Genomic DNA, 26930 nt, shown 5'->3' with positions numbered 1-26930 from the left:
ATATCTTCTAACAGAGAAAGAAGGCAAGCAGCTTTAGCCCAAGACCACCAGTAAGGTGATAAAGCGTCCTCCCTTCCCCCCTTTACATCTACACCCCTGTTTAGCATGAAGAAGCCAGAGAGTCGGCATCCAATTCCCAAATCAACAAGACAGTTGGTTTAATTACCATTGGAAAATGCTCATCTGGTCCCCACTGGACCCTCATCATTTCCTTCACCTGCTCCCCCCACCGACCAAACTGCAGCTCTGCAGCTGCATCCTGGCCCACCCTCACCCTTCTGCCCCCAACCCTCACCTCCTTGTACCCCCAATATGTTTTTCCCAATAAAAAAAGAAAAAAAGAGAGAAAACAAAGATTCTCACCACTGGGCTAATTGGCAGCATCATGATAGATAGTGAAGAGATTGAAAGTGTTAACAGCTTCAGTTTGCTTGGCTCTACAATCAACACTCTTGGTACCAGCAGCCAGGAAATTAAAATATGAATCACACTGGGAAAAGTCTGCTGTTAGAGACCTCTCCAAAGTAATGAAGAGTAATGATGTCAGTCTGGAGACTAAATACAGGTCATGGTCTAATACACCTAATACAGGTCATGATCTTTGTAATTACTTGTTATGCATCAGAAAGTCGGACAATGATTAAGGATGATAGAAGAATTGATGCTTTTGAGCTGCGGTGCTGGAGAAGAGTATTGTATATACCATGGACTGCTAGAACAAATTAGTTCATCCTGAAGAGTGAAGCCAGGCTGCTCCCTAGAGGCAATGATTCTGAAACTTCATCTGACATACTTTGTACATGTTGCAAGGCAGGATCAGACCTTGGAGGGGGACGTCATACTTAGGAGGGTGGAGGGACAGCACAAGAGAGTAAGACCCTCAATGAGATGGATTGATCCAGTGACTGGGGTAATAGGGGTAGGTGTTTCAGAGATTGGCACAAGATAGAGCAGGGTTAAGGGCTGTTGTACATAGGGTTACTACGAGTCACAGGTGACAGCACATAACAAATCTATATTTGAAATTTTGTAAATAAACTGGTTGTTGTTGTTATGTGCCATTGAGTCACTTGCAACTCATAGCGACCCTATGTACAAGAGTCCTAAACACTGCTAAATAAATATAAAATAAATTTTTAAAAAATACCTTAGTTAAGAAAACCTACAGACTGGGAAAATACATTTGGTAATTCCATCTCAGACAAGAGTCTTATAACAAAAGTTTACAGTATATTCCTGGGCCTCCACAAGAAAAAGACTGATAATCCAATTGCAAAATGGGCAAAAGACATGGAAAGAATTTTTCACAGCGGAAGATATTCAAATGGCAAACAGACACATGAAGAAATGCTCCAAATCTCTAGCTATAAGAGACATGCAAATCAAAACCACATGAGATATCATCTCATTCCAGTAAGAGTGGCAAAATTTAGCAGGGCAGCAAGTAATAAATGCCGGAGAGGATGTGGCGAGAAAGGAACTCATACATTGTTGGTGGGATTGTAAAATGGAGCAACCATTCTGGAAGGCAGTTTGGCGTTTCCTCAAAAAGCTGAACATAGAAATTCCATTTGACCCAGCTATTCCACTACTAGGAATACACCCTGAAAATATAAGAACTGAGACACAAACTGAGATTTTTACACCAATGTTCACAGCAGCATTAGTCACTATTGCAAGAACATGGAAACAGCATAAATATCCAACCACAAACCAATGGATTGAGAAATTATGGTACATTCACACAATGGAATACTATGCAGCCCGCAGGAGCAATAACTTTGTAAATCACTACCTAATTTGGAAGGGACTAGAGAGCATTATGCTGAGTGAACTAACTCAGTTACATAAGGATAATTATTACATAAAGCCATTATTGTAGAATAAGGATACAGGAGGGGTGGGAGAGGCTGGAAGCAGAGGAATGTGGATGTGCAGGGGAAAGGGGATATTAATCATTGGGTTGTACAATTTGATGGGTGAAGGGTGAGGGAAATTGAAAGAATGTGTTCAAATTTGTATTTGAATTTTGTAAATAAACTAGTTGTTGTTGTTGTTGTTACGTGCTGTTGAGTCGCTTGCAACTCATAGACCCCTATATATAAGAGCCCTAAACATTTCTCTATCCTGTGCCAACCTCGCTCTCAGACAGAGTCACTCCTACCATTCCAATCACAGAATCACTCCATCTCATTAAGGGTCTTCCTCTCCTGCGCCATCCCTTCACTCTCTGAAACATGATGTCCCTCTCCAAGGACTGGTCCCTCCTTGCAACATGCCCAAAGTATGTCAGATGAAGCTTCAGAATCCTTGACTCCAGGGAGCAGTCCAGCTTCACCCTCTCCAGGACAAACCTATTTGTTCTCTTAGCATATTCAACACTCTTCTCCAGCACCACAGCTCAAAGGCATCAACTCTCTTTCTATCATCCCTAGTCACTGTCCAGCTCTCCAATGCATAGCATGTAATTGCAAAGACTATAGCCCAGATCAGGTGGCTTAGTCTCCAGCCTGACATCATTGCTCTTCAGTACTCAATAAGTCCCTGACAGCAGACTTAGAAACAAAACAAAACAAAACAAAAAACCTGTTAGGCAAACAGTTACCACGGGAAGAGGAAGACTTAAAGGTAGTTTGGGGTGATTAAAGAGGTTTGGAAAGATAGTAGTAATGGTTGAATACTATATATATATATATGTTGTATACTTTCAGAGAAGTCAAATGAATTTCCATAATCTGAAGGAAATTAATTTTAAAACAAAGCAATTCACAGTGATGGGCTACTGCTGTGTACAACTCAGAACAAACTCATGGCTGACCCTTCAAGTGGGTTTTTCAGAGTGGCTGGCGGATTCAAACCACATTCCTTTGAGTTGGCAGTGCAAGTCCTTCTCACTAAGCCATCAGAACTCCCTAAGATGGTAATGAAGAATGGAGAGCTGTGGCTGACTCCTGGGTTTGTTCTTGTTATCTTCTCCTTCACCCTCCCCTTCACTTCTGCCTCATTTTCCTCTATTATTGTTATTATATTTTGATAAAACAAACTATAAAGGGTTTAAGAAAAGGAAGATTAAAAAAAAAAAAAGAATGGTCATCACTGCAACACAACTTCAAAATAAATTTTTATTGTATTTAAAGCATCTCTTAAAATTACAGCATGTTTCTTTTTATGCTGTTAATTATGCCAAACTACAACTTAAGCCATATGAAGCATAAAACACTTCTGAAATCTAAAAGTAAAAAGATTTTATAAACAAAAAAGCAGAGTTAATTTTAGATGCCAATGCATTTTGTCCAACTATATTTATACAAAAAAATTTATTATTTCTGTAGAAAATAGTTGTAATAATGTCATAAACTGCTCCAATTATATAAATATGATTGTATATATAACTACTATGGTTGGCAAAAGTTGACCAGAGAAATAAGTAAAATTCTTCTTTTTAAAGACCTTAAATCTTACCTAAAAAGTGACAAGTATTGTATTTTCAAAATCTTTACTGTTTTTCCTTCTCTGGGCAAATTAAACAAACTTTAGATTTCCCAACATTAATGAGTGCTTCTTTGTTGTTTAATTAAAATCATATTTGAAAAGAAATAATTTAGAGGAAATTCTGAAACTAAACAAATTCAGATGTAATAGTCTCTCATAAACTTGCTTATCAGTGCTCCAAGCTTAAATTCTATCAGATTACAAACAAGTCTTCAACTATTACAAATATAAGAAAAAAAAAAATCCCTCAAGATTTGTAATTTACTGTATAGAGGAATTACATTTTTAAAATCTGTCCTCACCATAAACATTATTTGTTATTCTATCTTTTCTTGCACTGTCACTACTTGTCAAGGCATTTACATGCTTCTGCTTCCCCATGGCTACAAAAACTATGTACTGGAACACATTAGAATTTTTAAATAATGACGCATATTCTTTTATATAATGTTTAAGCTGCCTCACTTTATGAAGAAAAAGAACAGTGAAGGATCCCAATTTCTCTCTAAAATGACAATGTTTACTCCAATTAAGCAATCTATAAATTACTATGCTATGCATGTTATTTAATTTCTGCTTAAAAGAAACGTTAATGATCAAGGGTTACATCATATAGAGATGAACCACTCAGAGCTCTTGATTTTTCTCCTTATATTTAAGTGTGTACGTAAGTGATGTTTAGTAACTTTGCTATTTGGGAAAATGGTTTAAAACCATACAACCTAACACTTGTAATTAAAAGTAATCTAGAAGCCTATTTATTTGAATAGCTAATATTTTTCTTCAATATTTAACTGACAGCTAAATTTAGTGACCACAAAATAGCTTGGTGTGTTACTCTGAAGTAAAGCAAGAAGATGGCTTTATGCACTGAAAAGAAAAATAGAGGTCTCCACTAAATAAGTAGTATAATTACAATTTAGTGTTTGCTAACAAAAGATCTAAAAACAGTTCATTACCAAACAATTCTGCAGGTGTCTCATTTATTAATAAAAATCTGCCGTATCTCATTACAGGGCCCATAATGTGTCTTTTAATGTTACCAACTACCATGTTACTTAGACTTTGCAAGGTTAATCACTCAATTTCAGCAAATGATAAATATGAAATGTGCAAATGTTAACAAGCTAGGGATAACAAGTGCTTTTAAACACGGTAGTTTTAAAAGCCCCAAAACACAGAATAAGACTGATTTTATACCAATTTTGAAAATTCTGAGCTACTGTACATCTTACAAACATTCTCAAATATCCAACTTTTTCCAAGTCCAGTTTCTTTGAACATCTTCCAAAATAACTTCCATTCTCTAGCCTTTCTAGGCCAACCATTTTGCAATTTAAAAATACCTATCTTACATACTTAAACTTGTTTGCTTCAGTGTTTACAGTATCGTTAAACATATTAATATACATTGTTTAAAATGATCTTATAAATAATCTATTTCACTTTCTTTGGCTATGTGTACCATTCTGATTTTTTCACACAAATGTCTTACTCAGAAAGTGCTTTCTGTGAGAACTGCTTCTAAAGAATGCATTAAACTTGCAAAATCTAGCTTCCCACAAAATATCATTTTCTACCCTGTACTGTGCGGTCTTATATTTACAAAATATTTAAACTTTACATCAAATCCATTTCCATATAAAAAAAGTGCAATTATCTTTCACCCCATATTGTGGGGCAATAACATTCTTCATCAATGTCTACAGAATAGCAGCCTAAGATAAGCAGATAAGGTGCTTAGCTTATGCCCAAGGATCTACTTTTTAAGTATGCCGGGCAGTACTTTTGTACAGTGGAACAGTCAGTGTTTCGGCTACTGGCAGAGGGGTGCTCCTGTTAGGTTGGCAAGCTCAATGAGGGCCAGGGCCCCGTGCAGCCGCTCGCGCTGCTCCTGCAGACGGCGCTGAGCCCCACTCTTCTCATCATCATCCTCATCAGACTGAAGGTATTCCAGAGGGTCCTGTTGCTCTTGGTCAGCCTTCTGAGTAGACTTCCCTTTCAAGGCAGGAGTACGCTGTTCTCTTGTTTCCCAATACCTGCATGAAACACATTTGCATTATTTATATGGCATAAATTGTCAAATATTTATTAATCATTAAAAAACCCCATTATTTCATGTGCTAAAGTTATAAAGTGATTTCATATACATATTATTTCCCACTTACAGAAGGAAAAACATCCCTGAAGTTCAAAGAAATTGAAGATCTTACGCTGGTATCCATAATCAAATAATGACAATTCTGAGTTTCAATTCTCTAATTGTGTTTTTGCAACTAAACTACAGTAATCTTGAATATTATGAACTAGAGGAAAATATAGAAAGAATTAAAAAAAAAAAGTTCTTAGAAACCTATTTATCCTATCCAGAGAGAGAAAACGTTCTAAGGACTGAAGACAGAAGCATTCAAGAAGGAAGAGTTACAAAAAAAATGTAAACCCACAAACTGTGGTATAAGTATATTCCTTAACAGAGCTTATAAAAGAAAAATAATCACATCACCACTGCTTAGCAAATGCCCAATACCTTTGGTAACTAACATTTCCATACTAAAATTTGTACACAGATGCTTTATTTTTAATAATCAAAACAAATATCCATCAATAAATAATAAAAATGAGGTGAACCTATACTGCAGAATGCTGCTCAACAGTAAAAAGTAATTGACACAGATTAATCTCAAAATAATAATGTGTGAAAAAAGCCAAGCTAATAGGCATACATATTGTTTGACTACAAAAACTGGAAAAATGCAGAGAACAATTTTTAGAGGCAGAAATCAGATCAGCAGTTGTTTAAGAAAAAAGTCTGAAGACGCTGGAGGGATAGAATACAAAGGAGAATTAGGCAACTTCTGAAAGCTGTTCACTATCTTGATTGTAGTTATGGCTTCATGGAGGAAACACGTATCAAACATATAAAATTGTGCTCATGTGGTTTCTTACCAAATTTCAGAAAATCTGAACTATTCAAAGTAGAAAAATTTAGGAATACATTGAAGAATGAACAAAAAAATGTAAATAGTCCAGTACAACATGAAGAACAATGATAAAAGATAAGTTTAGTGAGCAGTAAAAAGTCTAAGGGGTAGAATTTCTGTTGCAATGCAAATAAATTTTGCTTAGCTTAAATAATCAAGTCATATTTCCACTTTCCATGATCTAGTCCTTATGTACTTTATCCAAGTGTAATACAGCATTTACTCATTCAACAATTTAGCAAAGTAATAAGCTATTCTATGCCCTGCAGATAGAGAAGGAAACGAGACAGACAAATGTGATGCTCACTATCCTGGAGCACTGGTTTAGAAGGGAGAATAGACAATGAACAACTAATAAGTGTGTAGTAGATATTATGAAAGGGGAAACACATTATGTCATAAATGCATCTATGGGGAGTTAAAAAAACATAAAAGGTGTACATCAGAGATGCATCCTACTGGAGTTAAAAAATCATAAAAGGTGTACATCAGAGATGCATCCTACCTTCATACCATTTCAATTTACATGCAGAACAGATCATTCGTGTGGCTGGACTTTGAGGAGGAATGTGTCATCAGGACTGGAAGAAGACTCATCAACCTGCGTTATAGAGATGACTCAACCTTGCTTGCTGAAACTGAGGAGGACCTGAAGCATTTGCTGCAGAAGGTCAAGGACTGTAGACTTCAATATGGATTGAAGCTCACTATCAAGAAGACAAAGATTCTCACCACTGGACCAACTGGGAGCATTATGATAGACGGAAAAGAGATTGAAATTGTTAATAATTTCAACTTGCTTGGTGCCACAATCAACACTCTTGGCACCATTATCAAGAAATCAAAAGATGAATTTCACTGGGAAAATGAAGTATCAGGGACATTCCCAGAGTGCTGAAGAGTAAAGATGTCAGTCTAGAAACTAAGGTGCACCTGATCCAAGCCATGGTCTTTGTATTTACTTGGAATGCATGAGAGAGCTGGACAATGACTAAGGGTAACAGAAGCATTAATGCCTGTGTTATAGTTCTGGACAAGAGTATTGAACATAACATGGACTGACAAGAGAATAAACAGGTCTGTCCTAGGAGAGTGAAATCAGGTTGCTTCTTGGAGGCAACGATTTTGAAGCTTCATCTCACATACTTTGAGTATATTGCCAGGAGAGACCAGTCCTTGGAGAAGGACCTAATGCTTGGAAAGTGGAGGGACAGCGCAGGAGAGAAGACCCCAAAGGAGATGGACTGACACAATAACTGGGTTAATGTGGGTAGGCATGTCAGAGACAGTGAGACTGGCTCATGGTAGGACAAGGTGAACCTGAACAGTTACTGTACATAGGGTAACTATGAGTCACAGGCAACTCAACGGCACATTAACAGTAACGTTGGAGTCTAATCTTTAAGAGTCAAGAAATAAACATACTGCATTGGGAAATTGTACTGTAAAGGATCTCTTGAAAATGCTGAAGAGCATTCACCAGATGCTCTGCTGGAGAAGGAGGAACACTCTCCTCTTGTACCAGTCAGATCTGATTTGACAGTACACACACAAAATAAAAAAATAAAATAAAATAAATGCTGAAGAGCTTTAAAATGTCAGTTTAAATTGCTTTTCAACTGCTTTACATGCATTTGAAAACTAGGCAAAGAATAAGGAAAACCAAAGAAGAATCGATGCTTTAAACTGTGGTACTGGTGAGGAACATCAAGTATACTATGGACTACTAAAAGAAAAACAAATAAATGTATCTTAGACAAAGTATTCTTCAAAAGCAAAGATATTGAGACTTCACCTCACATATTTTCGGCATATTATCAAGAGGGGCCACCCTTTAGAAAATGACATCATGCTCGAGAAAGTAGAGATTAAACAAAGGGGAAAACCCTCAATGATGCAGAATGACACAATAACTATAACATGGATTTAAGCACTAGTTTTTGATGTTTTACATAGGATTGCTATGAGTCGAATTCACACAAAAACACCTAACATTAATCTTATTTTAAGAGATAATGAGAAAGTCACAGAAAATCTTTCTAAAGTGATGTTCAACTTGAGCGAGACATGAAGGGTGAGCAAAGAGGGGCCAAAGGACATGACCATTGCCAGCATGAGGCAGTGTGTACAAATAACCCCACACTGCAGTGACAGGGTGCTGAGACCCAAGAGGATCTAGAGGTGTGGCTGCAGGCTGGCACATCATCAGAAGTTTACAGAGTAAATGCAGCACAGTTATGGATTTGGAGCTTTATCCTAATTACAGAGGAGGTCAATGAAGCTGGGCAGTAATAAAATCATTGCTGGCTTACATACACAATAGAACCAAAATCCTCTGCTGCAGAATCAATTCTAATTCATAGGACCTTCCTTTGGGTTTTCGGGGGTGTAAATCTTTATAGGAGAATATCTATCTCTTTCCTACAAAACTGTTGTTGGATTTGAACTGCCAGATACAAGGCCTTTTGATTAGCAGCTCAACATGCTATGTACTATGTCATCAGATAGTCTTACATACACATACGTTTTATTGCCATGTACATTAAGTTGGAACAACTCATAACTGATTGACTCTCCAATGGATTTTCAGAGGCTATAAATTGCAGGAGAAAGCCTTTTTCCTGTAGAGCAGTTGGTGGATTGGTGGATTCAAATGGAATAATGCCTTTGGGCTCAACTCCCACCACTAAGCCACCAGTGCTCCCTTCATATACACATGTTGTAGCGGGTACCACTAAGTCGAATACAACGCATAGTAACCCAATGAACAATAGAGTTAAACCCTGACCTGTGCCTCCTCACCACCTATGATACACTTAAAAATACTGCTGTAGTCACCATGTCAATCCATCTCAATGGGGATCTTCCAACCTTCCAAGCATAACACCCTTTTCCATGTAGTATATTTTACAGTTGGTCAAAGTATGAGATGAAGCTTGGTCATTGTTATCTCCAAGGAGCACTTCAGCTGCATCCTTTTCTAAGGCATACCTGTTTGTTCTTTTGGCAGTCCAAGGGGTATTCAAGACTCTTCCTCAACAGTACAACTCAAAGGCATCAATTCTTCTTCTATCATCCTTATTCACCATCCAGCTCTCAGATGTACAGCAAATAACTGAAAATACCATGGTCTGAATCAAGCATGTCTTGGTCTTCAGACTGACGTCAATGCTTGTCAATATTTTGGAAAGGATCCATATTTATCCAAAGCAATACATCTCTTTATCTCTTAACTACTGGTACCAAGAGTATTGATTGCAAACAAAACAAGATGATATCATTAACAGTTTCAATCCTTTATCTATCATGACATTGCCCACTGGTCCAGTGGTAAGGACCTTTGCCTTCTTTTTTAAAATTTTATTTTATACGGATTTATTTATCAAGTTAGAATATATTGTGTGAATGTACCACAATTTCTCAATCCATTTGTTTGTGGTTGAACATTTGGGCTGTTTCCACGTTCTTGTGATAGTGAATAATGCTGCTATGAACACTGGCGTACAAATCTCCATTTGTGCCTCAGTTTTCATTTTCTAAGGATATATTCCAAGTAGTGGAATAGCTGGGTCATATGGAATTTCTACGTTCAGCCTTTTGAGGAAGTGCCAAACTGCCTTCAAGAATGGTTACACCATTTTACAAGCCCACCAACAATGTATAATAGTTCTTCTCTTGCCATATCCTCTACATTTATTACTTGCTGCCCTGTTAAACTTTGCCACTGTTACTGGAATGAGATGGTACCTCATTGTGGTTTTGATTTGCATTTCTCTTAGTGCCAGTGATTTGGAAAATTTCTTCATGTGTCTGTTTGCCATTTGAATATCTTCCTCTGTGAAAATTCTTTCCATGTCTTTTGCCCATTTTGTAAATGGAATACTATGCAGCATGAAGGAGCAATGATTTTGTAAATTATTACCTAACTTGGGAGGGACTGGAGAGCATTATGCTAAGTGAACTAACTCAGTCCCATAAGGATAAATACTGTATAAAACCATTATTGTAGAATGAGTATAAGGATCCAAGAGGGGTGAGAGAGGTTGGAAGCAGAGGGATAAGGATGTGGAGGGGGCAGGGGGGGTATTAAACATGGGATTGTACAATTTGATGGAGGGGTTAGGGGAAATTGAAAGAATTTGTTCTTGAAAACAATGTACTTGAATTTTGTAAATAAACTAGTAGAAAATTTAAAATAAAATAAATGTAAATTGTCATCTAGTCTACAATGAAAAAAAGAATACATTGTTTTTCATACCAGATCCTTTCAGACCTTCGTATCTTTGATGTAAGATGCAATCTATATTGAAGGCTGTAGATGGGTGATTTTAATCTGCGGCCCTTAGGCCTGGTCTTAACTGGGGTTTTTTTTGTCAAACATTCTTCTAAGTGGTATAGCACTGGTTTGTCCATTTGCTGCATAGCAGTAACTCATGGTTGTGATGCTAAGCACTGTGACACTGATGTGTCAAATGTAATAATGGTTATCCATGGTGGACAGTGTTTGGTGGAGCTTCCCAATTAAAACAAGCTTGGAAGCAGGAGTGGTATCCATTTCTGAAACAGCTTGCCTCTGGAAACTCTACAAATGTGAAGAAACTATGAAAGTTATACAAGTGTTCAGGTCTTTTATTCCTAGGGTCACTATGAGTTATCTATGACTCGACAGCATTTAACAACAACAATAAGTCTTTGATCTTCTGCAACAAGCACTTCAGGTCCCTCTCACATTCAGCAAGCAAGGTTGAATGATCTGTATAAAGCAAGTCGTTGATGAGTTTTCCTCTGATCCTGATGCCACATCCATCTTCACAAGAGTCTGGCTTCACAAATTATTTACTCAGCATACAAAATGAATAAGTTCAAAGAAAAGATAAACCCCTGATTCACACTCTTCCTGATTTTTTTTTAACATTATAAACTTGCTCATTTTACTTGTTAATTTTTAGAAACTTGAGTAATAGATTCTGGAAAACATAAATATTCTGCTGTTACCAAACCAGAAAAGGGAAAGGTCTTCTGTTTATTTATATAAACAATCAGCAATTTACTCTATGGTAAAGCATTCTTTTAAGTAATATTCATTTCTTAACCATCTATTCCCACACTGGCCCAAATACACTAATTAGATTCCAAATAAAACTTAAAAAAAAAAAAATCAACAAAGAACACATAGAAGAAATTATGACTGTTTCACTTGGTCTGGTTAGCTAATTAAGGCTAAATCAAGCTCATTCTATAATACACTATTTTGGCAGAATAGAATTTTAGGAAATATCCGTACCACAATGAAACAGAAGTAAAAAAAAGCCTTCAGATGATTTGACCAACATGCTATAAAATCTTAGGAATTTACTAATGGGATAATGTTTTTATAATACTTTACATGGTCTTTTAAAATGATTGAGTTAAAAAACTGTTTACCATTAATACTATTAGTTCATTTCTACACCTCCTAGTCCCATATTTATAAATTACACAATTGTTTCTAGATTAGATAGTAAACCCTTCCTGATTTTAAACCATACAGTGTTCCTTTGTTACCTTTAGATAATAGCTTCTTGGTCCAGGTATAGATTTTGCATGAGCACAGTTAAGTGTTCCGGAAATCCCACTCTTCTCAAAGTTAGCCATAGTTTGGTGATCCATGGGGTCAATGTCTTTGCATAGTCTATAAAACACAGATAGACAATTTTCTGATATTCTCTGCTTTCATCCTGATCCATCTGACATTAGCAATGATACTTTGGTGCCACATACTGTTCTAAATCCAGCTTGAATTTCTGGCAGTTCCCTGTCGATGTACCGTTTCAGTTGTTTTTGGATGATCTTCAGCAGTATTTTGTTTGCATGTAGTATATTTTCCATTTGGTCAGCTAGTCAGGTATTCTCCTAATTTCCTAGCATAGAGTGGTGAGCAAGTCCAGGATTGCATTAGTTAGCTGAAAAATGTCAGTGGGTATCACACCTATTCCGGGAGTCTTATTTTTTTTTTCCCAGTGTCTTCAGCATAGCTGCACTTCTTCCTTTTTTACCATTGACTCATACACATATGGTACCTCCTGAAATTGTTCAGTGTCAACCAGTTCTTTTTGGTATAATGTCTTTGTATATTCCTTCTATCTTCTTTTAATGATTCCTGACTCATTCAAGATTTTGCCATTGGTATCTTTCAGTATTACAATTAGAAGTTTTTTAAAAAAATCTGTCTTTTTAGTTCTTTCAGCTTGAGAAATGCTGAGCAAGTTATTCCCTTTTTATTCTCTGACTCAAGCTCTTTGCATATTTTGTGGTAATAGTTTGCTTTGTCTTCTCAAGCTACCCTTTGATATCTTTTTTTTTTTTAACTTCAGCATCTCTTCCCTTTGTTTTTGCTTCTAAATTCTCTCATACAATTTTTATAGTTTCTTCTGACATCCATTTTATTTTTTTCTTTGTCCTCTTTGTAATGACCCTTTATCTCTTCATGGAAATGTCTTTGATTTCATTCCACAGCTCCTCTGGTCTCCAATCTTTGATCATCAAACCTGTTCTTCAGATGATTTTTTAATTCAGGTGGAATAGACTCAAGGTCATATTTTGCTTCTTGTAAATATTTTTTTTTTAGTTAATACCAAATTTTTATTAACAAGAAAGGTTTCTCTTAATTCATATAACTTACATTTTTAATATTAAATAGGGTAAGATGTTCAATAAGCCCATGTGTTTATTTATAGTCTAGTCCAGTTTTGGCCTCTGAATATAAATGCTTGCTGTTTAATAGGCCAAAGTCAAATTACTAACTATTTTTAAAAGAGAACTATGTTTGAAACCTTTTTATCATTAGGGCATTATATCTTCAACAATTTACAGAAATTACACAAAGCAAGTTTTATCAAATAACAGTATTCCACAATGTTCTGTTTAGCTGAAATGTTAAATTTCAGTTGTAAAAACCATTTCTAGGTACAAAAAATAATCACAAACCTTATTGGATTCAATTTGCTTTAACAAATGTCCTAAGAAATCATAAGCTGAATATTATTCTCAAAACCCCAATTATTTTTTTTAATAGCTTGACATCTGATCTATACAATAGGTTCTCTCTAAGTAGGAAACCAGACTAGTTAACATGTGTTATTAACAATAAAGGCAAGAACTAATCAATCACCTTGTAACAGAAACAATACAACAATTTCAATTTTGGGGTATTAGTACTCTGCTACAAAGTATGAGATGAAATACATTTATTGGATTATTTTCTAACTGCAGCAGCCCCTTTGCAGCCAAAATAAGAATTTATCCTAAATGAAAGCTATAGCACAATTCAATTAGTACTTAACTTGGGCCAATGCTTTTGGGTTTCCTCCCCCTTTCTTATTCTTTTTTCTTCCCTACCACCTCCTACACCCTGCACTAGTGCTGTATTATAAAAAACATTAAGTACCTGGGATTTATGCTTCAGATCAAAAGAATATTTGTGTAATTTCCAATGATGCACAGCTCTTTGTGTAAAGAAAGTTTTATGATGACAATTACGTAAAAAGGTAATTTTATTTAAACAACATGACACATTAGGTATTAGCAATCACAGAGTCGTGGCCACTTAAGAAATCTGGACACTCGGTGATCTCTAAGTCAGCCACATGCGAATTACTAAAAGATGTGCACAGCTGTTCAGTGACGTTTAGAGTGCTAAAAAATTCAGGTAATGGCTACTTTTCAGTTAACCTTACTAGCTCACATAGAGCACACAAAATCACAAGACTTTGAAGGTATTACAGATGCAATTAATTAACGGGGTAATGCTTTTTGACTAAGTTATAAATATTGGCAAGCCAATTCAGTACTCTTTAACACAATAAAATCCTATCTTGTTGGAATTATAGATTACTTTGATAAGACTTTTCTTTCAAAAAATCTTACCAAAATACCAAATCAAAACACTGGTTTTAACAGAGTGAGATAATTTAGGCAAATCAATATAGCCTTGAAAAGTCCCAATTTCTCCCTTTAAGATGAGTTTTTTGGTGTGTGCAGCAGAGTGAGGGCAGCCTGTGGACCAGAGTAGGTTCGCTTTGTTGTGGTGTTGGTCAAAGCCCAGCAGAATTTCCACACCCTGGAAACCTGACCCTTTACTTCTAGGAGACTCAATATGATGTTATCAATTTCAGGGCACTTTTTCAATAAACGTTGAATTTCCACAAAAACATAGGATACTTGATAAATAGACTGTCATCAACCAACAATATTTTCAATGATCTGTTGGTTTGAAATCCTACTCCTCTTTGTTTTGATCCAAAGACATATAAACAATCTCCACCTTACTTTTAAAAAAACAAAAATCTACTTAAAATAGAGTTATAGTTCTTAAATAATCAATAAATACACTGCTGACTTGGAGCCTGCCACTGTGCCTCATGTCACTGTAATTTCTCTCCAAATGCCGCCACTGCCAATGGTGGTTTATGCTTCCTCTAGCAGAGCCAATTCTTCAATCTTAGCATTACTCATTCCATGGTTTCTTGACCATTACTAGCATTTGAAGAGATGATATGGTACTCTCATCAGACTTTCCAAGTAGCTGCTGAGGCTCACACCCTTCAGGGTGAGGATGGCTTCCCGACTGAGAATTGTTTTTCCCAGGTCCGTAGTGTGGGGCTTGTAGGTGAGCCTCTCGCCCACTGAAAACATGTTTGTAAATGAAATATTAATATGTGCATTTCAGTTCCATCATTTTCTCTACAGGATCAACTACAGAATGCTCCTGCACTTATAATCTCAGTTCCCGCTGCACCAATAGGAGATTGCATCACAGAGGGCAGTCAGCTTCTCTGAGGGGTGTGGACTGTGCAGGACATCATTTCCACCACACTGGGATTCATCAGGTTGGAGTACTTCTACATCACAGCAGTTGTGACCATTTCCCCGGGGTGGTAGAAGACATGCTCACAGGTCCAGATCTTCATGGTGCTGGGAACTTGCTCTAAGACCAGGCGGCACTAGGACACAAGGAGGCCAAGAGGAACTCTCACTCCTGCTCCGACCCTGTGGCTGGGAGCAAGCACAAGAGGGTTGTGGATTTGTTTTAATCTTCTTCAGCTTTAATTTGAATTACACATGAGTAATTGATGGTCTTCTCCAAGAATTGGTCCCTCTGAGCAATATGCCCAAGGTATGTGAGATAAAGCTTCAAAATCCTTGACTCCAAGGAGAAATCTGACTTCACCCTCTCCAAGAAAGACCTGTTTGTTCTCTTGGCCATCAATGGAATATTCAATACTATTCTCTAGCACCCAAACTCAAAGACATCGATTCTTCTTCCATCATACTTAGTCACTGTCCAGCTCTCTGATCCATAGCAAGTAACTGCGATAAGGCGCACTTTAGTTTCTAGTCTGACATACTTGCTCTGCAGCACTCTCAAGAGGTCTCTAACAGTAGATTTTCCCAATGCAATTTATCTTTTGATTTCCTGACTGATGGTGCCAAGAGTGCCAAGAAAGCTGAAACTGTTAACAATCTCAATCTCTTCTCCAGCTATCATGATATTAACAATTGACCCAGTGGTGAGTATCTTTGTTTTTTTTTTTATATTGGGCTTTAATCCTTGGCCTTCTGCAGCAAATGCTTCATCAGTCTTTCTCAGTCTCAACAAGCAAGGTCATGTCATTTGCATAACAAAGGCTACTGAGTCTTCCTCTAATTCCGATGTCACATTCTTTGTGATAAAGTTCCTCATATAGATTGAAAAGATATAGAGACAGGACACATCCCTGATGCATCCCTTTCAAAAATTTGAACCATGTTGTGTTTCCTTGCTCTGTTCTGATGACTGCTTCCTGGACCAGGTATACATTTCACATGAGCACAGTCAAGTGAGATTCCCATTCTTCTCAGAGTCAGCCAGAGCTTGCTGTGATCCACACAGTCAAATGCCTTTGCACAGTCAATGAAACATAGACTTTCCTCTGGTACTCTCTGTTTTCAGCCAAGACCCAACTGATATTGGCTATGACGTCCCTATTGTTATGGCCTTTTCTAAACCCAGACTATATTTCTGGTAGTTCTCTGTTTATGTATTGTCACAGTCATTTTGGATAATTTTCAGCAAGATTTTGCTTACATGTGATTTCAGTGATATTGTTCTATAATATCCACACGCTCTTGGATCAACTCTTTTTGGAATAGGAATAAATATGGATCTCTTCCAGTAAGTTGGCTAGGTAGCTGTCTCCAAATAGAAGACCCTGGATGAGATGGAATGACACAGTGACTAGGGAAATGAAGACAGGTGTATCAGAGACAGTGAGATTGGCTCAGAATAGGGCAGGTTTCTGAGCTATTGTGCATAAGGTCACTATGAGTCCCAAGTGACTCACCGGCACATAACAACTGATGGTCAGTTACACAGCACCTGTTCTGGTTCTAACTCTTGTTATTGAGCTCTCCAGCAATTCTTTTCACAGATTTAGTCAATCTAATTTCTATGCTGTCCATCAGGTAAGGTCCATGTGTAAAGTCACCATTTGTGTTTCTGCAGTTTGGTGGCTGGAGAGGGGGGAGAAATAAATGGGAAGGATCTGGGAGAAAAGACAGGGTGAAGATGGGCAAGGTCCAATGGTGATCAATGTTATAAAACACAATGCATGAGAATGATTGCATGAAATACAATGTGAAGAAACAATACTTGCTATGAATAAATCATTGAATGTACAAAATTCAGTCATTCCTTCTCCTGCTTCATTTTTGTCACAAAATCCACTTAATGAATCCTAAAAACCAAAATATCTTCAGAGGAAATTTTTGACAATAGCTTCACTGTCGTTAATAAAATTAAAATGTTTTGGAACTTCACTTAGGAACAACTTCTAACTTCAATTCCCTGCTATAATCAGTATAAAAATCTAGCTATAATAAAAAGAAAATGAAAATGTACTAATGATAAGCTGAAACATACTAAATATAAATAAATATTCCTTAACAACAATGTTACTAAAAAGTCACACTTTTTTAATCTGCTAACACACATCGATTCTAATACCACTCATAACAAATCTGTGGTTTAAGAAATAAAATGTTACTTCCACAACAAAGCTGTGAAAGTCCCCAAAACAAAACCAAGCCCAAAGGCAGACTTTCCCAGTGGCCTAAAGGCAGAGTGCCTTACTTTGCCAACCACTCAGCAGCAGCCTTGTTATCTGCAACCTGGTGCTTACTGAGTGCGTCTGTTAGCTCCTCTCTCTTCAGCCTGGCATAAGGGTGCTTCGGACAGTGGCGGTTTGCATGGGTGAATCTGCTTAGACAGCCTTCAAAACAAGGAGGGAAACACTTATCACAATATGTACAGCCATCAAACAGACCTGGAAAAATGTTCAGTTTCAGTGGTGTCTAAGAAAAAGCAATTAAGATGGATGAGACAGTACTATCACTAACACATGCTAGTCAAGAGAAGGTGATATGGGCCTTCTCAATACCCCCGAGAAGCATTAGGAATAAGTTCAAGATGTCAGCCCTAGTAACCCCTTTAGTGAAATCTATCATATTTTAAGAGATGAACACACTAAATATTCAGTTCCCAACCCTGAACATTGTATACAAACTCAAGCAAAGTAATTTCTAACATGCTTCTTGATTATAATCAAGAAAACTACAGAGAAATAAGAAAAACTCAACTGTACTTAGTTTCAAATATAATTATAAAGTGTGCATAAGAAAAACATCTGGTAAGAAAATACTATTAGGAACAGTGTTAAGGTCTTTCTCAACTGTATTTAATTTCAAATATAATTATATAAGTGTGCATAAGAAAAACATCTGGTTAAGGTCTTTACTTTTTATTTTCCCAATCTTTACTAAAAATGTAGATAATAATGTGCTCACTTCAGTTTAAGAGTCAAAAAGTTTAAAGCAAAGTAAAAGCCTACTGGATTTATTTGCTTTTGTAGACTTTTCAACTACCTACAGCTGGATAGGTCTTTAATTTTAAGATTTTCATACTTAAAAATCAATCCTTTCAAAGAAGTTCAACATGGATTTTTAAACTAACAAGAAAGTTTACATGTTTTCTAAAATCTAGAGCAAAAATTCAAGCAATTTTAACTCATAACTATTATATTAACATAATTTCAAACAGCATACCATTTTCTGAACAAACAAAAGGTTTCTCTCCAGTGTGAAGACGCTGATGTGTTTTGAGCTGCCCACTTTGAACAAAGGCTTTCCCACAGTCTGGATAGTCACACATATACGGTCTCTCACCTGTGTAAATAGATGGTACTTATTATTTCTGAGAGAATAAGACAAAAAGAGAATCAACCTCTATATATATCATACCCCAAAACAACAACAAAGCACTTATGGAACACATTGAAGTGTTATAATAGCAAATAGTTCTCAGTTCAGAAATACATTATTTTCTTAAGGCCGTTAAGTTTTTTTTTTCTTCAAGATCAAATCCTTCAAGTTATTATCTTTGTCTTATCCCAGTACCTTATTCTCATAATCCACATCACTAGCTCTTGCTGATTCTTTAAAATGTTTCCTAGTCCTACTTTACAACAGCCAGTTTCCCAAATTAAGACGAGCAATCCTTTCCACCTGGAATGTACCCCAAGTCAGACTCTCAACTGTCCTCTCTCCTGCAAGGTGTTTCTGGGGCAACTGGCAGAGAACTCTGCTTTTGTTATACGAATTCAGCCCCTCAACTCCTTGTCATCAAATCAAAACCAACTCATGGCTAACCATCCATGAAGTTTCTGAAGTTGTAAATACAACAGAAAGAGATTGTCCACCTTTCTCCCAAGAATCATCCAGCTGATTCAAAACCTCAGAGGTGCAAGATTTCTGAGTTAGAAGCACAACCCTCTATAGGAAACCCTAAGCCACCTCAGATCCTTGGTACAATGAACAGTGGGTGTGGCCTGGAAGTACTCAGTCACACACTCAAGATCACATAGTGGGTGAACGGCAAATATAGGAACCAGACTTGGAGCTCTTCGTTATGGCACACTGTCTGAACTCTGCCAGAAATAATGGTCTATATACCAGTTATGTGGGGAGTTTAAAACCAGGTATAGAGAAAAATATGAAAACTCTCAAAATTGAGATCAAAATTTCATCAAGTAATGTTTTACTGAATAATAACTAAAGTCAAACCTCAAGCCATTTTAATGATTCAAAATTAAAACTGCCCATATCTAGGGATTTAGGTAATGATACTCTAATGGAGTAATGGAGCTCTAGTTGCATAGTTTATAATTGCACTGCTAACTCAAAGGTGATGCCTCTCTGGTGGCTTTCAATCTCTGAGGCAGAAAGATGGGCCATCTCTTTCCAGGCAATTCAAAGTCTCTAAAAATTGGAGTTTGTTCCAACTTGATGACAATGAGTTTAAGTTTTTGTTAATTAATGAGTTTTTGATCATTAGAATATATTTTCCCCCTAAATATCAGCAATGTGATAAAGAGTGATGACTATAATCAAAATAGAAAAATAGAAGATTTTCAAGCCCACCTTATAGACCAGTACTATCCAAAAGATGTATTTAAAAAGTCACTTACAGTTGCCATGTTTAAACCAAAAAAAGAGGCATTACATTAATCTTAGTAATATATTATTTAACTCAGTAAATCTAACATATAATTTCAAAATAAAATCAGCATTAAAAACATTACTGAAGTTTCTTACCTTTACTTTGTTTTCCACACTAAATGTAATTATTGCCCATCTCAATTTTAGCTAGTCACATTTCAAGTAGCTCAAGAGCCACAAGTATTCAAACTCAAACTCATTGCCATCAAGTCAGAACTGACTCACAGCTGATCCTCCAGTGGCTTCTCAGAGGCTGTAAATTGAAAGAGAGGAAATTGCCCATCCTTTCTTCAGAACCACTGGTGAATTTAATCTACTAGAGAGAACATGCTGCCTTTGGGTTAGCAGGACAACTCCCATGGAATATGCCACCAGATCTACCTCCACAGAAACTATTCTTGTTGTTGTGTGCCACAGAGTTGAAACCAACCTACAACTGATCCTCCAGCAGATTTTAAGAGGCAGTAAATCACATGAGAAAATCCTTCTCCCATGGATCTGCTTGTGGATTCAAATCACATGCTAGACAAATCAAATAACTCTAGATACAAGAAACCATAAGGTAGTGGTGAATAGTTTAGGGGGAACTTTATTTCCCTTATCTGGAAATAACTCGATAAACAATAAGGTTCTTTCTTCTGAGACCAGCTTTTTCTATGAAGAGAATGAGGGCTTCCTAAAATTTATTATTTGGCATTCTATATGGTATGCCCCTAAAATGCAAGTATAATTTCTCTACATAAAGATGTACTATAATGAAACCTACATAAAGATTTGGCAAATATGCCTGCAATACATTTAATTCTGAAAAATCATAGCTCACCATATAGTAATGACTAAAATGGACACTTGACAAGTCTAGAAATACTATTAAAAGCTTACCAATTGCTGTTTCAGTATCTGGCTTACAATTGAATTTCAATAATTATATAATGTAAGACCATTAACAAGTAAAAAAATTTTAAAAGTTAGAAAATTAAAATGAATATTTGCAATATCAGTGTCATCTATTGTCATACTAACTTTAGAAGTTAAATATTGGTATCAATGTTTAGAATTCCTTCTCACCAAAAAAGAACTGACCGCAGTGCGTTTTACAAAGCTTCATAACCAATAGTGGTAATAGAAAATATAAATCAATTAGGAAATACATATCCAGGCCTAAACATCCAACCTGGCAGCCTAGTTGAGTAAGAAGTTGGACTGTCGATCCAAAGGCAAGCACGCAGTTTAAAATCACCAGCTGCTCCACAGTGGAGAGATGGGAAATCTCTTTTCATGTGATTTAAAGCCTCTAAAAACTTGCGAGAGTGTAAGCTAGGAGTCAGTTCTGATTTCACAGCACAGAATAACAAATATAAAATCAGCTTCTAATTAAATGTTACTTCTTGCCTTCTCAAAAATTAGCTCAGCTTACCTGTATGAGTCCTTTTGTGGGCCTGGAGTGATTTCTCTCGTGGAAATACCCTATTACAGATGTTACAACGGATTCTACTGGACGAATGCTCTCCTTCATTTATTAAATCCCGGACTGTATCTGCTCTGGGTCTACCACGTCGGATTCCATCCTGTTAACAATTTTTAAAACATTGATATAATTTTGTGTCCTCTACTCATTAAACTATGATGCTGTTATTAAGTGCTATCGAGTTAAGTGCTATCAATTCACAGGGACCCATGAAAAATGGACCTGACCCCTGCCCTATCATTCATTTGCCATCTTCACCATCTCTGACATACTTAAGTCCATTTCTGTAGTCAATGTGTCTATCCATCAACATGGTAAGGGTCTTTCTCTCCTAAGCTGACCCTTCACCTTTCTGAGCATAATGTCCTTTTCCAACAACTGGGTCTTCCTAACAACATGGCCAAAGTATATGAGACGGAGTTCCACTATCCTTTGCCTCCAAGGAGCATCCTATTTTTAAAATTATTTTTTAATTCTTTTTTGAGTGACCTTAGCAAAATGTGGCAAAGTAGATAACTCCATTCACACCTACATTCAACAAAACCACAAAATTGAGTAAAAAATGTTGGAATTAACTTTGTCAAAATTCTGGAAAATAGCCAAAGATTTACAACAACCAATAGAACTTTGAATCAAGGAGGAGGGAACAACTAAAATATGGTTACAAAGCTTTGCAACATTTTTACTTGCTCTTGTCCAGCTCCCCACTCCAGCTGTCCGCACACACCAGGCTTAAGTACCCAGTGAGGGAATCTGGCCCCTAGATGAAGAAAAACAGTAGTCTGAGAATACATGAAGGCCTGACAATAGGCATCTGTCTTTGTTTCACCTTAACTGGCCCCTGGATGCTGAAGAAAAATAGCAGTCGGGGAATACATGAAGGACTGACACATGGCATCTGTCTTTGTTTCGCCTTAACTTCAAACAGTCCCAGGGTGGAAAATCACCAATACATAGTGCATTCCTAGAAAATGGCTTTAGGCAAATGAACAATCTTGCTTCTATCTACAGTAAAAGAATTGAGGCAATGTCAGATATGTTCAAGGAAAGGAAAAGTCACGGAGACAATTTCTCTCATAGAATCGACACAGAGATGACCCTACAGTGGGTTTCTGAGGTTGTAAACTACATGGGGAGGAGATTGCCCCATCTTTCTTTCTCAGGGTTTGAACCACCAGAGAGGTGCTACCTTTGAGTTAACACAGCTCGCTACAGATCAAACCACTAGGGCTCTGAGAAATTAAAAACATTAAAAAGTGCCCAAATAAACTGAAAAATCTAAAAAGCAAAACACATTCCCTAGAGTAGACATAGAGAGCCTGGCCCTGAATTCAGACTCTTAGCTTGAACTATTAAGAACTGTAAGAAATTACATTTCTATTCTGTAAAGCCACCTACTTTGTGATATAGTGTATCACAGCTCTAGCAAACTAAGAGTTTGTACTAAGAAGTGAAGTGCTGTTGTAACAGATACCTAAAACATGGAAATGATTTTGAATTGGTTAATAGGTAGAGGTTGGAAGAACTTTGAAGTGCTTAATAATTAAATCCTAGATTGCCTTGCAGAGACTTCTGGTAGAATTATGAACATTAAACACAATTCTGGTGAGGACTCAGAGAGAAGCATGAATAGAATGTTGCTAGAAAGGTGCCCATTAAATATACTTTTGGGGAGGCCTTAAAAGGAAATATTAAAAACTGAGGTAAGAGTGATCCTTGTTATAATTTGGCAAAGGAATTCTGAATGTTGAAGCAATGCTAAACTAGAGTTTGGTTTGTGAAAGTGGAACTTTCACATGATAGTCTTGGATAATTAGCTAAGCCAATTTCTACATAATTATCTTGAAGAGAAAGTCTGGTTCCTCCTTGCTGCTTAGAATAAAATCTAAGAAGAGAGAGACAAATTAAAAATTTTATAATGTTCTGAGAATAATAATGGTGAGGCTAAGAAACCAAGTGCTAGAGAGAGATCAGGCATGTGGACTACAGACCTATAAATCATCTCAGCATATAGTAAAGGGAAGACGGGACAAGAAGGAAAGTTAGTCAGTTTCCAGAATTCTATAACCAGGAAACAGGCTGATAGAACTATAAACCTATTATCCTTCAAGAAAAGAAGCTGAGATAGTTCAGAGACCAGAAGACAGCCACCATGAATCTATGGGGACAAAGTCACTGCTTCCTCAGTTCTGTTGCTGTTAGGTGCTGTCAAATTGACAACAACTCATAGTGGCCCTATGAGCAACAGGTATGAACCCTATCCTATCCTGTGCCATCCTCACCATCTGTGACATACTTAAGTCTACTGCTGCAGTCACTGCATCGATCTGTCTTCCTTTCTTCTGCTGATCCTCGATCTTTCCAAGCATAACATCTTTTTCCAAGGAATAACCCCTCCTGCCCAAACAACATGCCCAAAATATGTAAGATGAAGTTTCACCATCCTTGCCTCTAAAAGTACTCTAGCTGCACTTTTCCAAGACATATCTGTTTACTCTTTTGGAAGTCAGTAACATATTCAATACTCTTCTCCAACACTAACCACAACCTAGAGGCATTGATTTTTCTTCTGTCATACTTATCCATTCTCCAGCTCCTAAGACACATAGCAAGTGACTGAAAGACAATAGCCTGAATCAGGAAATCTTAGTCTGACATTGCCCCTCAAGAATTTGGACATGTTCTTGACAGCAGACTTTAACAATCCAATACATCTTTTGATTTCTTGACTACTGGTACCAAGGGTGTTGATTATGAATCCAAGATGAAATCACTGACAATTTGAATCTTTTTTCTGTCTATCCTGGTATCACCACTTGCTCGTCAGCCCAGTGGTAAAGATTTTTGTCTTCTTGATGTTGAGATAGAATTCATTTTGAAGACATTTGATATTCTAAGTGTTTCAAGTTCTCCTCACTTTTAGCAAGCAAAGTTATGTCATTTACATAATATAAGTTGTTGGTGAGTCTTCTGATTCTGATGCCACATTCATTTTCATAGAGTCTAGCTTCTTGAATGATACATACAGATATATACAGATATATACAGATTGAATAGGTATGGGGAAAGGACACAACTTTGATGCACACCTTTTAAAATTTTAAACTATGCAGTGTTCCCTTGTTTTTTCCAGACAACAGTTTTCTTGGAGTAAATATAAGTTTCATATGAACATAATTAAAGTGTTCTGGAATTCTTGTTTTTCTCAAAGTTTATGTCAAAGTGTTAGGCTGACAGGGCCAATTCCTCAGAATCAGTGTAAAGACTTAAATCCTTCCAAAGTTATTACAGCAACTCTCTAAGGATAATAAGCTACTGCAAAATTCCACTCACAGAATCAGGTTAGAAACTGACTCCCAGAGACAACATATTGTAGTGTTGGGGAGTGAGGAACATGTAACTCCTTGGGAGGGAAACTGTCCCAGGAGGGATACTTGGACACTGTGGGGCCAGCCCACAGACCAAAGAGGACAACAGACTTCAGGAGAGAAGGCTGCAATCAGGGTAGAGACTCAATCCCAGAGCCAACACAGTGAAGTGCTAGGGAGCAAGCTTCCTACCATCCCCAGGATAGAAGCTGCTCCAGTTCCAGTTCTGGACTCTGATGGAGCCACTTTGTAGACAGGAAAGGGGGCTGCAATCAGGTGAGAAACTCACTCCCAGAGTCAGCACATAGAGGTACCAGAAACTGAAGGAATACCAATTGACATATTTCAATAAACAGATTCTGGACATACACACTAGGTTATGCCAAGAAATTTGGAAATAACTATCTGGCCAACTGACAGAAGAAATCCATATTTATTCCAAAAATAGGTGATCCAACAGAATGTAGAAATTATCTAACAGTATCTGTAATATTACACACAAGCAAAATCCTTAGGATTATCCAAAACCTAGAATAGTACATCAACAGAGAACTATCAAACATATAAGCTGGGTTTAGAAGAGGCCATGCCACCAGGGACATCATAGCCAGTATCAGATGGATCTTGGCTAAAAGCAGAGAGTACCAGAGGAATGTCTACCTGTGCTTCATCGACTATGCAAAGGTGTTTGACTGTGTGGATCACAACAAATTGTGGCTAACATTGAGAATGGGAATCATAGAACACCTGATTATACCCAGACCAGGAAGCAGTCATCAAAACAAGGCAAGGATATACAAAATGGGTGACCATGAAGGGCATTATGCTGTGTTAAATATCTCAGTCACAAAAAGACAAATATTACATAATGCCACTGTTATAGGACTGATATGTGGATTGGGGGGGGACGACTAAGAATAGAGGGGATAAATAATGTACACAGCATTGAAACAGATGAGGGAGAGAACTGTATAAAAGGAATATATGATTAGGTATTACTGGCATGACAAGAGTCCAGAATAAAAGTTGCATATTGCATAGTAAAGTGGTCTGCGGGTGGGTACTATAACAAAAACATTTTTGAAAGAACTTTCTTTCCAAAAAAAAAAGTGAACTGGGGATGGGGACGGGATGGGCAACAATGAATGAATGGAAATCCAAGTTCTTTATAAACTTTTATTTTTTTATATATCTGGAAAATAATGTGTCAGGGACACACCTTCTCTCCACACCTTTTCAACCTATTATGTGAAGTGGATCATTTGGGAGCCTGGGCTTTATGAAGAGGAAAGTGGCATCAGGGTCAGAGGAAGACGCATCAATAATTTGCATTATGTTGATGACATACCCTTGCTTATCAAAACTGAGGAGGATCTGAAGCATTTGCTGCAGAAGATCAACTTCAATATGAATTGAAGCTCAACATCAAGAAAACAAAGACTCTCACCACTAGGTTAAGTGTCATCAACATGATTGATAGAGATTGAGATCATTAACAATTTCAGCTTGCTTGGTTCCAGAATCAACACTCTTGGCATCAGCAGTCAGGAAATCAAAAGATGAACTGCATTAGGAAAATCTGCTGTTAGAGACCTCTACAGAGTGCTGAAAAGAGTCTAGAGACTAAGGTGAGCTTGGACAATGACTAAGGATGATAAAAGAATTGATGCCTTTGAATTATGGTATTGGAGAAGAGTATTGAACATACACTGTGGGTTGCCAAGAGAACAAATACAGGAAACCAACTTGTTCCTAGAGGCAAAGATTTTGAAGCTCTGTCTCACATAATTTTGGGAATGTTCTCGTTGGAGAAGCACATCATGCTTAGAAGGATGGAGGAAGACCCTGGATGAAATGGACTGGCACAGTAACTAAGATAATGGGGCAGATGTATTAAAGATAGTCAGAATAGCTTAGGACAGGGCAAAGTTCAGAACTATTGTGCACAGAATTGCTGAGTCACAGGTGACTCAATGGCACATAACAACCACTACAACTTACAATCAATTTGTATTTGACAAGAAAACAAAACCTATCAAATGGGCAAAT

The 26930-nt window shown here is 37.0% G+C and overlaps 1 protein-coding gene across 1 annotated transcript in view; it reads right to left on the bottom strand.

Moving 5' to 3' along the window:
• Positions 1-5025: 5025 nt before the first annotated feature.
• The window catches only part of ZNF367 (zinc finger protein 367), a 35248-nt gene continuing 13343 nt past the window's right edge, over positions 5026-26930 (bottom strand). Inside the window, exons 2-5 of the mRNA XM_006902195.1 lie at positions 21463-21613; positions 18594-18713; positions 17623-17761; positions 5026-5531 (exon numbers count right to left, since the gene is read on the bottom strand). Of these exons, the coding sequence (XP_006902257.1) occupies positions 5309-5531; positions 17623-17761; positions 18594-18713; positions 21463-21613 (633 nt within the window). The 3' untranslated portion in view covers positions 5026-5308. The remainder of the gene's footprint in view (positions 5532-17622; positions 17762-18593; positions 18714-21462; positions 21614-26930) is intronic.

Source organism: Elephantulus edwardii, unplaced genomic scaffold, assembly GCF_000299155.1.
Source record: "Elephantulus edwardii isolate Elephantulus edwardi_28Jun2011 unplaced genomic scaffold, EleEdw1.0 scaffold00379, whole genome shotgun sequence".
NCBI lineage: Eukaryota > Metazoa > Chordata > Mammalia > Macroscelidea > Macroscelididae > Elephantulus > Elephantulus edwardii.
The sequence above is the reverse complement of the archived record's forward strand: the minus strand, read 5'-3'. Positions and strand labels throughout refer to the sequence as shown.